At 46.9% G+C, this 13,318-nt stretch overlaps 1 protein-coding gene and 1 long non-coding RNA gene across 3 annotated transcripts in view; one reads left to right on the top strand and one right to left on the bottom strand.

Moving 5' to 3' along the window:
• The window catches only part of KLF13 (Kruppel like factor 13), a 54,479-nt gene extending 44,407 nt beyond the window's left edge, over window positions 1-10,072 (bottom strand). Inside the window, exons 1-2 of the mRNA XM_044980925.1 lie at window positions 9,836-10,072; window positions 1,075-2,095 (exon numbers count right to left, since the gene is read on the bottom strand). Of these exons, the coding sequence (XP_044836860.1) occupies window positions 1,075-1,618 (544 nt within the window). The 5' untranslated portion in view covers window positions 1,619-2,095; window positions 9,836-10,072. The remainder of the gene's footprint in view (window positions 1-1,074; window positions 2,096-9,835) is intronic.
• Window positions 1-13,318, top strand: part of LOC123344568 — a 28,406-nt gene that overhangs the window by 2,679 nt on the left and 12,409 nt on the right. Inside the window, exon 2 of one of the 2 annotated variants that reach the window (XR_006572578.1) lies at window positions 252-323. The exons of the other annotated variant lie outside the window; for it this stretch is intronic. This is a non-coding gene — a long non-coding RNA (uncharacterized LOC123344568). The remainder of the gene's footprint in view (window positions 1-251; window positions 324-13,318) is intronic. 2 annotated transcript variants of the gene reach the window in all.

Below are 13,318 nucleotides of genomic sequence, written 5' to 3'. Positions count from 1 at the left end.
ACTAATTATGGCTGGTAATTTGTTCCAAGTATTTCGTTTTTATTTTTCCTTACGCTATTTATCTGTGGCGATACTTGAATTGTTACAAATGTGTTCGTTGTTTGAAGTTATTCAGAGAATGGCCCATGCAAGCATGCTCTAGTCTGTGTGTTGTTCTCAAGGTGCTTGCTGCGACTATGGCTGCGAGCGAGCATTGGCCATCTAAAGCGTGCGGTGCTCCCTAACGGTTGGCCTAATCCTTCTCTCTCCAGGAGTGGGGCTTGGCTGTTTCAAGATGGCCATGTTAACACTTCCAGCACACAACTGTGTGTGGCCACTTTCATGTGAGTACTCACAAAACTTTTACTTTTTCTGTGTACATTCTTGCGAGCCAAAAAAAGTGCTTGTATGAAAGTTCACAGAAAACAACTTAAGAAAGTCTCGAACACTGGTCAAACTCAGCTGGTGGTTTGCATTCAAATGGATGTTTGTACCTGAGGATGTGGCCAGCTGCCACCACAGCCCCTGGGAGATTGTTCTTACAAGTGTATGGGGGTGGGTGAACATAGGAAATACCTCCCTGGGTCTCTCTCTCAACCTCTCCCTATTCTCTTCTGGACCATTCAAGTATCTACTGCATAGAAAGAAACACACTGACTCAGGTGTCACTAAAATGTTTAATTTTAAATTCGTGGATGTGAGTGTTGGAGCTTGCATAGGAGGTGATGGGCTGCTGATTTCAAGGTAGTGCCAGAAGCAGAGGGTGGGGAGCTGTAGGCAAGAGGGGATGCAGGCATAAGAAGCAGTGGGTGGGATAAGAGGAATTACGTGAGGGGGGCTAGCAGCTGAGAACTACACCTCTGTGGAACCGTCTACTTACACCTCTAACACTTCATACGTACGACTAAAGCAATGAAAATAATAGCTAGTTTCACATGGATGACGACTAGAATTATTATTCCCCAAAGTTTTATTGTGGGCTTGAGTTCTGAAAGATGAAATCATAATGTTGGCCAAATGCAAGTTGGGGGAGGGGTCTATTTATTCATTTATGACAAATTGTAATGAATAAATCTTTGGCCAGTAGTAACTAACCTGTGTGGGTCCTTAGATGAGCTTTGAGATGGGAAGATTTGCCATAAACTTTTTCGCACCCCACGTAGTGGCATTTGTGTTTTTTCTGGGGTGACTCGGGGTCAGCCCGGTTTCTTCCCCGTCTGCTCCTTTGTTTGGGGCTTGGCTCGCTTACTGCAGCCAGGCAAGTAGGTGTGGCTGCTTTTCCTTCTCCACGCTTGCCGGCTGGGGAGACACTTTCATCCCCAAACTCCTGAGGAGGAAAAGAAGGACTTAGTTTTTCCCTGTTATCGATGCTCTCTGTTTTTTCCATCCGAACGGTGGCAGAGTTTGGGACGTGCTGGTTGAGATCTGCTAAAATCCTGGCCACCACAAACAGCGACGATCCATTGTCTTTCCCGGTCTCTCTTACTTCCCGCTTATTTTCTCCATTTGATAGAGGAGGAGGTACTGCTGCATCAGGTCGGGGATCTGCGTCCCCTTTGGGACTGTGGATAATAGCACGATTGGACATAGAAACAAGGCACTCGGCTGCAAAATGATCCACGTATGCTGCTGTTGCCATTTTTCATAGGTGTGTTTAAAAAAAATTGCACGTTTTCCCTTTTTAAAAAAAACAAAAAAGAAAAAAACGAAGCAGACTTTTCCCTTCCTATTTCTTAGGATCCCTTTGTAGAAGCCAGGGCTGACTGAGCAGCTATCCTACATGCACTCTGTTTGTGAAGACTGCACCCAGCTTGTCACTAAAGAGAAAAGGCATTTAAAGTCCAATGAAAGAAAAAATCATAACTCTGGCAGCTTGTTGCTTTAAGTGGGAATTAACGCTGATCTTCTAGAGTGCAATGAAATGACAAAAATGCAGTTTCTCTAACCCGTCCATTGCATTGTGACAGTAGAATAAGCTTTCTCCGTTATTGCTCCTCTGAGTGTTTCAGAGCCCTGTGGGGGCGTGTCCTGGAAAAACATCTGGGTGTGATGTCACAGAGAAGCCACATCCTGGGTTGATCAGGTTAGCAATGAACATAGACTTCAGCTGCTGCTGCTGCTGCTGCACTGAGAGAGAGAGAAAACAGCAACCTACAGACAGAGATGTGGCTGTGAGCTTGAAGTCAGCAAGGGAATAAAAGCAGGCAAATGAAACAAAGAATGTGATTGGTTCGGGGAAGGTGTTGCATAGGCCAATCAAAGTGTCTATGTGGAAACCTCCACATTTGCAAATTTCAAGGAGCCAATTAAATTCTTCTTACTTTATGACTCAGCAGGAGGCAGAAATTCAAGATAATCTTTGGCTCATTTCTGTGAAATCTTCCTTGCAGAAACAAGCTCATTGATTGTGGGTGTGTTTTTATATGATACAGAAAAGGAATAGGCTGGTGAACTGAAAACACGCACACACTCTCGCTCTCTCTCTCTCACGCTCCATGAACTTTAGTTTTCAGGATTGTGCAATGATTAACCACGTCATTGTTTTCTAATGTTATTCCTTCTGTAGTTCCTTAACAACTTCAGGGCATGGTATATTTAACCTTTTATTAGTTGATGCAATTTAATAGGCATTGATTTCTAAAAGGCAGGAATTAAACAACTTTCTAAATGTGAATGAAACAATTAGCATAGGAAAATGGAAAGCTTTATAGAGTTTCAAGGTATAGCTAAAAAACTGGAGTTCCTTTTTGAGACTAGATGGTTTTATGCTGTCAAAAACCAGGTTTAAATAAGTACAAGGAAACACTGTTTAAAACACCACCTACATAGGCCCTATAGACAATAGCACCTTTTCTGGCTATTTAAAAATAAAAATGGTAATAACTTTTTTTTTAATTCCCAACCTGTAGGAGAAATAGCCTGAGTAGTTTATAGAGTATTTGTTTTTATTATGTTAGTGTGAGTGAATGAATAAGCGGAGGCCTGGTCTACACTAGGACTTTAAATCGAATTTAGCAGCGTTAATTCGAACTAACCGCTCAACCGTCCACACCAGGAAGCCATTTAATTCGAACTAGAGGGCTCTTTAGTTCGAATTCGGTACTCCACCCCCGACAGGTGGAGTAACGCTAAATTTGACATGGCTAGCTCGAATTAGGCTAGGTGTGGATGCAAATCAAATTTAGTAGCTCCGGGAGCTATCCCACAGTGCACCACTCTGTTGACGCTCTGGACAGCAGTCGGAGCTTGGATTCTCTGACCAGCCACACAGGAAATGACCCGGGAAAATTTGAATTCCTTTTCCTGTCGGGGCACTTTGAATCTGACGTCCTGGCTGGACATCGGGGCGAGCTCCGCAGCACCTGCAACGATGCAGAGCTCTCCAGCAGAGGAGTCCGGCCAATCCAAGAATAGAAAGAGGTCCCCAGCATGGACAGACCGGGAAGTCCTGGATCTGATCGGTGTGTGGGGCGAGGAGTCTGTGCTGTCGGAGCTGCGCTCCAACAAGCGGAATGCAAAGACCTTCGAGAAGGTCTCCAAAGCAATGATAGAGAAAGGATACAGCCGGGATGCAATGCAGTGCCGCGTGAAAATCAAGGACCTGAGACAAGGCTACCAAAAAGTCAGAGCGGCAAACGGACGCTCCGGAGCCCAGCCCCAGACATGCCGCTTCTACGAGGCACTGCATGCCATTCTAGGTGGGTCTGCCACCACTGCCCCACCAGTGACCGTGGACTCAGTGGATGGCATAGTGAACCTGGACAGTTCCTCCTCGATGTTCGCCAACGTGGAAGATGAGGAAGGGTGTGTGGAGGATGGCGCAGGCGACAGCGAACACAATACCGCTTTCCCTGACAGCCAGGATCTCTTCATCACCCTCACAGAGATCCCCTACCAACCCTCCCCGGCCGTTAACCCGGACTCTGAATCAGGGGAAGGATCAGGTGGTAAGTGCTATAAACATGTAAACATTTATTTTTTATAAAACAGGTATAAAAAAATAGAAATACTATATATAAAATTTTCAATGAAAAACTATATGAAAAGTAGGTCCACACATATAGGGATTGAACAATAATCCTCCAGGGACAATTCAAGAAAGGTCTCATTTAGGTCCTCGAAAAGCCTCCGCAGGAGGTTCCTGGGGAGAGGTGCCTTGTTGGGTGCTCCGTGGAAGCACTCTCTTCCGCGCCAGGACATCCTTATGTAGATGGGAATCATCGCCTCCACAAGCATGGCCGCATATGGTCCTGGTCTCTGCAGGGCTTCCCTTAGCATCCGCTCTTTGTGACTCCGAGGGACCCGCATCAGGGTGATCTCGTTCATGAAATGCTGCATCTAATTAGGGCAATTAGTGTATTGTTACTGTTGTGAATGGTTAACTTTTACTTTGCATAACAATGACCCTCGCTTAACAGCCACGTGTTGTAGGCCACATAGGAAAAGCATACATTGATCTTTCCCGTGCACTGGCGGGAGTGGCTGGAAAAGGGTCAGAGTATATGATTTCCAGATTGCCTTTAGCGGGAGGGCACAGCTATCCATTAACTGATAAGCAGAATGTACTGTAAGGCTTACCAGGACTGTCTGCTAGACGGATTCAGCTGTCTCTCCCCACTTGTCCGCTCTCCTGCGCAATGCCGCAGCCAATGAGAGCGTATTCCGAAATCTCGAACTTGTCCTGAGATCTCGTGAGACTTGTTGCCCTGTATGGTCTTGTTCAGAGAAACTGACTAGACTGTGTTCACTGTTCGCAAACATGTATCTGTTCAAGGAAATCAGTTACTTTTCCCATCACACAGCTTCGGCTCTTTCCCGGACTGCCCCGGCATCCCCCTCGCAGAGGCTGGCGCAGATTAGGCGGCGAAAGAAAAAGACTAGGGACGAGATGTTCGCGGAACTGATGGCCTGCTCCAGAGCCGAGGCGGCAGAGCAGAGACAGTGGAGAGAGACCCTATGTCAACAGCATCGCACACACATCGAACGGGAGGATAGGTGGCGGCAGGAAGACCAGCAGGCGACTCAAACGCTGCTTGGGCTAATGAGGGAGCAAACGGACACGCTCCGGCGCCTTGTTGATGTTCTGCAGGACCGCAGGCAGGAGGACAGAGCCCCCCTGCAGTGTATCTGCAACCGCCCTCCCCCGCCAAGAAGTCCTGCCCCCCCTCACCCAAAAGTACAAGACGGAGGGGCGGTAGGGGCCGTGAGAACTGTCACTGCACCACTGCATAGCGCTAATGTACCACACACCTCTCACGCTATAAATTTGTAGAAGTGCTTCCCTTACAGGCTCACCCAGTCCCAAATCCAAGTTTCATCCCCCCACTGTGTATTAGATTATTAAAAGCTGTTTGCTGTTATTCACTGTTTCGGTCACGTCTTTCGTGTCAGAGGATTTTTTTGTGTATGGGGGGGGGAGGGGATTTATAATTGCACGGTATAGCCTACATTACCAGGGTACAGACTTGGGGGCATGATCAACTGCAGGGCACACACACACTGCAGTCAGTAGGCACCAGGGTCACTCTGTGATGTGTATGCTTGTCCAGGGTCCTAGCGCCTGCCACCCCCTTAATGTTAAGGCACGCTGCCCTTACCATGCACTTCCACCGTAGCAACGAGCCTCTCCGCTGCCCTGAGCCCCAGCAAGAGCCCTCATCCACGGACAGATACTCACCCTTCCCCCACACCCCTCACCCCTTCCTACGCCCAAACCCGCAGCCCAGAGCCGTCATCCAAACCCCTATCCAAAGAAGGCACCACTCGCCCCTTCCTGCAAACCCACCCCTTCCTGCAATCCCTCCCCTTCATGCACAACCACTTGCAACCGTCCCCCACCCCAGAGACCTATGTAGGAGCAGGAGGATGTCATTCCTCTATGGAACAAGCGGTCTGTACATCAGTGCACACCGTGCCCAGCACAGTATGCGTCCATGTTTCAACACCTGAACAGAAATGCAAAGTAAAACAAAGATTTATTAATAATGAGTGTAACAATTAATTTGCTTTAAAACGTGCTTTGGAAGTGGGGGAAACTTGGAGAACGGGGTATGTAACCGCAGATCGAAATCGACACATACAGACACAGGCCCAGGGTCAGTTTCTCTTGAAAGCAAGTGGAGAGTCATAGGTTACCCTGCTCTCCGAGGAAACTTGCTTTCAAAGCCTCCCGGATACACAGCGCTTCCCGCTGGGATATTCTCTCGGCACGGGTGTCTGGCTGAGCGTAAACTGCAGCCAGGCGATTTGCCTCAACCTCCCATCCGGACAAAAAGGTCTCGCCCTTGCTCTCACAGAGATTGTGTAGCACACAGCAAGCAGCAATAACTACGGGGATATTCTTTTCGCTGATGTCCGAGCGAGTCAGTAAGCTCCGCCATCTCCCCTTGAGACGTCCGAAAGCACACTCCACCACCATTCTGCACTTGCTCAGCCGGTAGTTGAAGAGTTCCTTCTCTCTGTCCAAGGCGCCTGTATAGGGCTTCATGAGCCAGGGCATTAGCGGGTAGGCTGGGTCCCCGAGGATCACTGTAGGCATCTGCACATCCCCAACCGTTATTTTGTGGTCCGGGAAGAAAGTACCTGCCTGGAGGCGTTTAAACAGACCAGAGTTCCTGAACACACGCGCGTCATGAACCTTGCCCGGCCACCCGACGTTGATGTTGGTAAAGCGTCCCCTATGGTCCACCAGTGCTTGCAGCACCATTGAAAAGTAGCCCTTTCTGTTAATATACTCGCTGGCCTGGTGGGCTGGTGCCAGGATAGGGATGTGAGTCCTATCTATAGCCCCACTGCAGTTTGGGAATCCCATTGCGGCGAAGCCATCTATGATGTCCTGGACGTTTCCGAGAGTCACTACCTTTGAGAGAAGTTGCTCAACGATTGCATGGGCTACTTCAATCACAGCAACCCCCACGGTAGATTTGCCCACGCCAAAGTGGTTCGCTACTGACCGGTAGCTGTCTGGCGTTGCAAGTTTCCAGAGGGCTATGGCCACTCGCTTCTGCACACTCAGGGCTGCTCGCATCGGGTGTCCTGGTGCTTCAGGGCAGGGGACAGCAAGTCACAGAGTTCAAGGAAAGTGCCCTTACGCATCCTGAAGTTTCGCAGCCACTGTGATTCATCCCAGACCTGCAGCACTATGCGGTCCCACCAGTCCGTGCTTGTTTCCCGGGCCCAGAATCGCCGTTCCACACCATGAACTTGACCCATTGCCACCATGATCTCCACGGCGCGGCATACCCTGCTTTGTGAGAGGTCTGCGCCACTCTGTGACTTCCTGTCCTCACCGCGCTGCCGGAGCCTCCTCGCCTGATTTCTCAGCAGCTGACTGTGGAAGAGGTGGACGATAAGGTGCGAGGAGTTGACAACGGCCATAAGTGCAGCGATGATTGCAGCGGGCTCCATGCTCGCAGTGCTGTGGCGTACGCGCTGTAACTGACAAGAGAAGGGCGCGAACAGATTTCCCGCCGGAGCTTTCAGGGAGGGAGGGCATGATTGACGGTTCAATGACAACAGTTACCCAAAAGCACCCTCGACACATTTTTCCCCCAGGAGGCATTGGGAGCTCTACCCAGCATTCCAATGGGCAGCGGGGACTGCGGGAACTGTGGGATAGCTTCCCACAGTGCACCGCTTCCAAAGTCGACGCCAGCCCCGTTACTGTGGACTCAAAAATTCGAATTAGTGTATTTACTGTGGATACACAAATTCGACTTCATACGGTCGAATCCACAAATTCGACTTAAGTAGATTCGAAATAGTCTTGTAGTGTAGACAAGGCCGGATATGATGTGTTTGTGTGAAGTTATTGAGGGAAAGCACAAAAGTCAGTTTGTATTTAATTGTTAGTTTTGTGAGCATTCTTATTTCTTGTTAGAGTGTGTCCATGGGCTAGTAGTCCAGTGCTTGAGAGATGGGTCTTTCACACTTATGAGCCTTTTGTCACCCTTTTTCTGGGAGGAAGCAGATTTCAATGTCTTGCCAATTAACCTTGTCGGAAAAGTTAGATTGGGGTGGGACGTTTCTGTAGAAAATTTTGACTTTTCATCAAAAGTTTTTGGCCAAAAAAAAAAAATTCAGTTTCTGTCAGGGAAAATAGAAATAAGATGTTATTTTAGGCTGGTTTTACCTGAATTGAAATATTTTGGCTTGTCAAACCAAAACATTTGTTTGAGTAGTTCAACCTTAAACGTAGCCATAGCACCTTGTGGGAGTTGCAATTCAGGTGCCTCGTGCTCTATTCTCCCCTAAAGGGCGGTCTCTCTGGCTGGACTCGATCTCCCATAATCAACCAGGTCTCCCCTCTCACTACCCGCCAGGCAATATTGTGGCAGATGTAATCGAGCCAGAGAGCTCAGTCCACAGACCAGAATGCAGGGGCATGAGATAGTTTAATGGCTCAGCAATATGTGGTTAAATGTCAAGTTGGGCCAAAACATTTAGATTCAGGAATATCCATGTTTTGATCGAACACGTCTAAACAAAGTGCTTGACGTCGAAATTGAGTTTGGGGTTTCGCGGGTACGTTGAAATTTTCTGCAAAAAGCAGACCGTTTTCATAAATAATTTTGTTTCTTCAAAAACCTCACCTTTTCCAGTGAAAAACCGTTCTGATGGAAAGTTTCTGACCAGTCCTACTCGAAGACCAGTATCCTCTTTGTGGCAGAAATCCAATGAGACAGTCTTATTTCACAATGTACACAAGTTCTGTTTCTGGGAATGGGGTGGTAACAAATGGCACACCCTCAGCTCCGTTTTGGAGAAGCCGCAGGTAACGCCACACACTGCTGTCCCAAGAAGTAGATGCCTTGGCCCTCTCTCTCTCTCCAGGACCTCACACAAAACTCAGGGCTTGTCTACACAGGGAAATTTACTGGCATAACTATATTAGTATAATTATATCACTCTGTGTATACCAGTGTAACTCCCCCTGTGGGCACTCCTATTCCAGAATTGGAGTGCTTTTTTTGTAATTGAATTTATCACTCTAGAAACTAACATATACCGATATTGTTGTGCAAATAAATTTCCCCATGTAGACAAGTCTTCAGACAGATCCAAATGTTTAAGAACATTGTGTCCCCTTTCTCCCCTCTCAGCCCCTGCACTTTATACCTGGAAAGCCCTTGTCCAAGACATTCCAGACTGCATGGTCTTGGTCTCTCTTGGTCAATGTCCTGGCTGTTAATCCTCCTTGTGTAGAGCTGCTTTGTAACACAAATGAAGCACACAAGGGTATAATGGCCCTGACAGACTCTCACAAATAGCCCTTAATGACTCTCTGGGTGTGGTTAATGCATGGCATCTTTAATTCTTTTTCTGGAGAGTTTCACCCTGGGTGCTTATATTTTAATGGCCCCTGATGTACATGACATTAGCACCTTTTATCTTAACACTGTCCTACTGCAGGGAATATCACGGGGCAGCCGAACTCATGGAGAAAGCTAGGCTGAGATTCATATTCTGTTGCTGCTTTGCGTTACCAACAAACCCCAGTTAGGGGGTGAGTTTGGGTACTAATTCCCTCAGAGCACACAGTAACATTGTCCAACAACAAATAGAACTTTCATTTGTATAAATGTGCATAAAATTGGAAACAGTCTACTTAATTGTAAACTCCACAACAAGCCCACCCCAGCACAGGCCAATCTGTTCCACTGCCCACTCCAAGCACAGCGAGGATAACAATGTCTTCCAACAAATTGATTCTGCACTTATTAAAAACACCCAACACATTTAATTCCGCCCTCCCAGACATACCACCAACACCCCCTCCATACTTGATTCTGCCACCACCCCAGAGATAAAACAAATGCCCCACACACATTTGATTCCCTGACCTTGATTCCCTTACCTCTCTCTTTTGCCTTTATTCTTTGCCAAGTCACAGTTCTGCCTCTCCCGCTGGCCTCTGCTCCTTGCTCTCCCTCTCCTCCCACAAAAAGAGCAGCTGCTGGAGTGGAAAGAGACCCACCACCCAGATTCTTCATCCTCTCACCCTCCAGCCTTGGCAGTGGGAGCAACTTCAGCCTTACTGCACGCTGGGGGTGGGGTCAGCAGTAGGAGCTGCACTGCTCAGCTGGCATGGAGATTCTATTTCCCATCCAGCTCAGCTTTAGTGCTGGAGATCCTATGTTTTCATGGGGGCACAAGCTGCCTGTCAGCATATGGCGCAGCTCTGATTGGCTGCTCTGGCCCAGGAAGTAGAGGAAATAAAGGCAGCCAATCAAACAGGGATTTCCATTTAGGTTGAGGGGTTTGCCTACAAACCCTAGGAGACTTAGACAATTTGTATCGACGGGAGGGGACCTCATAGGCTTAGCAGGTCTTCTGAGTTTAGCATCCTTCCTTTCTGGTTGGTAACTCAAAAGCAATAACATAACTCTTATTCTCCCTGAGGCTGGCTGCCCCTAGTGTTCCCTTACAGGACCTGTGGCTACAAGGAGGGTAGCCCAGTGACGTGCAAAGCAGTGTGGACTAGACACTGGACTGATAACAAGGACTAATACTTTCTAATCCAAGCTCTGAAACTAACCTCTGTGAGCTTAGTCAAGTCACTTAACCCTTCTGTCTTTTTCCTCATCTATAAAATGAAGCTGCTAATAACCACTCACCTCCCACATAGGGTATTATCCCTAATGATCATTGCCTGTAAAGTGTGACAGAAATATCACAAGAATGCACACAACAACCCATATGGACAAGGGAGTGGGGGAGAGGTTAGCAGCCCCCACAACATCAGCTTATTAGAACAATTATCCTTTGCAACACTTTAAAATCTGGCAGCACCGCCAGTACAAGTAGCCGCGTCTTTATCCTGCAGCAAGAAACCTGATGTCACTTCCTCAAACTTGCCCCTCTCCTCCCAACAAGCACACTGGATATAAAATGAGTCCATTACATTTGGAGCAAACTCCAAGGAATCATTTCACTGACCCTCCCCAAAGTACTCAGGTTGGCTCTGTGCATCATGGTGCGGTCATGTGGACTTGTGGGTACATTAGGCAACGGGGGTATTGTTTTTCAGGTCCACACTAAAAAGCTAAGGCTGTTGCCTTGGGAAGGGAGCTGTGAGGTGGGAAGGTGGGACTTTCCTCTCCCTATCCTCTTGGAGGCTTTGAGGAAGGGAAGAATGTCCAGCTAGGAATCCTAGGTTGGCCTGCCTGATCATAGCAGAATGAGAGGATGGATGACCATCACCAGAAACTTTAATGGCTACATATCAACTGATAATCTATTTTGGGGTTCTATACTGCCACCTATCACCATGGTATCTGAGTGCCTTCCATGTAAAATCAATAGTGAAGACCCTAGGGAGTCTGGAATTTCTCCCTTTGTGTAGCAAAAACTCTGCTTGGAGTAGGGATTGGGCCGGGGGGTGTTGGTTTGGGGGAAGGTTTTTTTGTTTTTAATTTCATTAACTTTTTGTTTTGAGGGAAAGGTTGATTTGTTTCAGAGAACTATGGAGGGGGGTTGTCCTTCAGGGTTTAGGGGATAAAAGGGTGGGGTAACAATGTTGTGAGTGTCACTTTTGGGTGGAAAGGCCTTTCCAAAGAGACTGCTGAATACAGCCTGCTGCTGTTTAGGAATTTATTCAGTTTACCCATCCCAAAGAGGAAATGAAGGAGACTTCACTCTCCGAAGGTAGGCCTCACAGGAGAGGAACAAAGATGTCCCTGGAAGATGTGAGAAGGGCCGTTTAGCAGGCTCTCCTAAGAAGATACCAGCAGGTTCTATGCCATGCTCTGCTATGTGCTTTTATCACATGGCTGAGGCAGGTGTATGCTTGCAGGGGTGGGGAGGGGGTGAAGAAGAAAGTTGGCATAATGACAGTGGTGCTTTACTCTGTCATTACCACCTGACTGTAAAATGAAGACATTGGGGGCTTTGCCAACATCTGCTTAGGAATCCAAGACCTCAAGACATTTTCATTACACTATGCTCATGAAAGGAGCACTGTCTTCTTTTTTTTTTTAATGTGTAGAACAGCAGACTATAATACAGCGTGTTTATCATCCAGACATAAACTTCCAACTGTTTAATGGAAGATTCTGTAGCAATCAGTATAAAATAGCAAACCTTAACTATTTACCTCTGTAAGAAATAGTAACAATCAGACTCTATGCAAAATGTTATCTTAGTGGTGTTGGGCTGTCTTCATACCACTCATCTTTCCCTCATTAAACCAGTCTCAAAACCATCATGAACATTTACCAGATTAGACACAAAACCTACTCAACTACCCTTTGTTGTGATGATAGATGATGTTTTTTTGTTCTCCTCAAAAAATTATTCACCCTGCACAAGTGGGCAAGTCGAGTTTTTGCAGGGCTGCACTAGATCCAAAGTTGGCCTGTATTACGCATAGTGCAAGTGTTTACTTGTATTTTCATCAGACAGGCTGAATCATGAAATTGAGATACCAAAAATGTTTTACTGAAATTAATCCTACTTCCCCTTTCTCATTTTCTCATGCTATTGGGCTATGATTTTGCAATGCTCTTAGATTAGAGGAATTTAGGCCATATACTGAAGTGAGACCTCCTTTCTATGTTCTGTTAACGTTCTTCTATCTACTCAAAGAAGTAAATTATCCTATTTTTTTCAGTTTATTTGTATGTATGGGCTCTTCTATTCATAATACATAGCGTAGGCTTCCCTTTATCTACAATGCATTATGGTGATTTTAAAATAAAGGGCTAGCTCATGGGCTGCAAGCCAGGGTGTGAATGCACAGTGAACTTGCCTGCTGCACACTGACTGACTGTGTGGACTCTGCAACTGCACACTAAAAACACTCTGTAGTGTGCTTTGATGTACTGTGTGCTGTGGAACTTTTAATGCACAGCGCACTCGTGCGCCGTACATTGCCACCCCACTTTGCTGCATACTAACCAGCCATGTAGACAAGCCCTAAAAAATAGTATGGGATGGACATTGGCAAGCAGCAGGTCAAATTAGCCATCCCACGTACATACCCACGGGCTCTAGGTGGGTTTGTACTTGGGGTGGCTAGCCCATGCTGCTGCTGCCCTTGCTACTACAGCTACACTACTGTTTTAGCGTTAGCTCCATGAGAACTCACGTGTCTACGCAAACTGTGAATCACACCCGTAGCTCCAAAGGTAGATCTAGCCAAAGACTCAGTAGGCCAGATCCTCAACTGGTGTCAATCACATAGCTCCATGGACTTCAGTGGAGTTATGCAGATTTACACCAGCAGAGGTCTTTGTCATGGGTGTATGTTGGAGCAAATATTTCTGTTTTGATTTTCGGAGGACTGTGTCTGGGTTCTAGGGGTACTATTTGCATTTGTTTTTCATGTGCTTTTCTCGAG

The sequence above is a fragment of the Mauremys mutica genome, chromosome 11, assembly GCF_020497125.1.
Source record: "Mauremys mutica isolate MM-2020 ecotype Southern chromosome 11, ASM2049712v1, whole genome shotgun sequence".
Lineage (NCBI taxonomy): Eukaryota > Metazoa > Chordata > Testudines > Geoemydidae > Mauremys > Mauremys mutica.
This window is presented reverse-complemented; position numbering and strand designations above follow the sequence as displayed.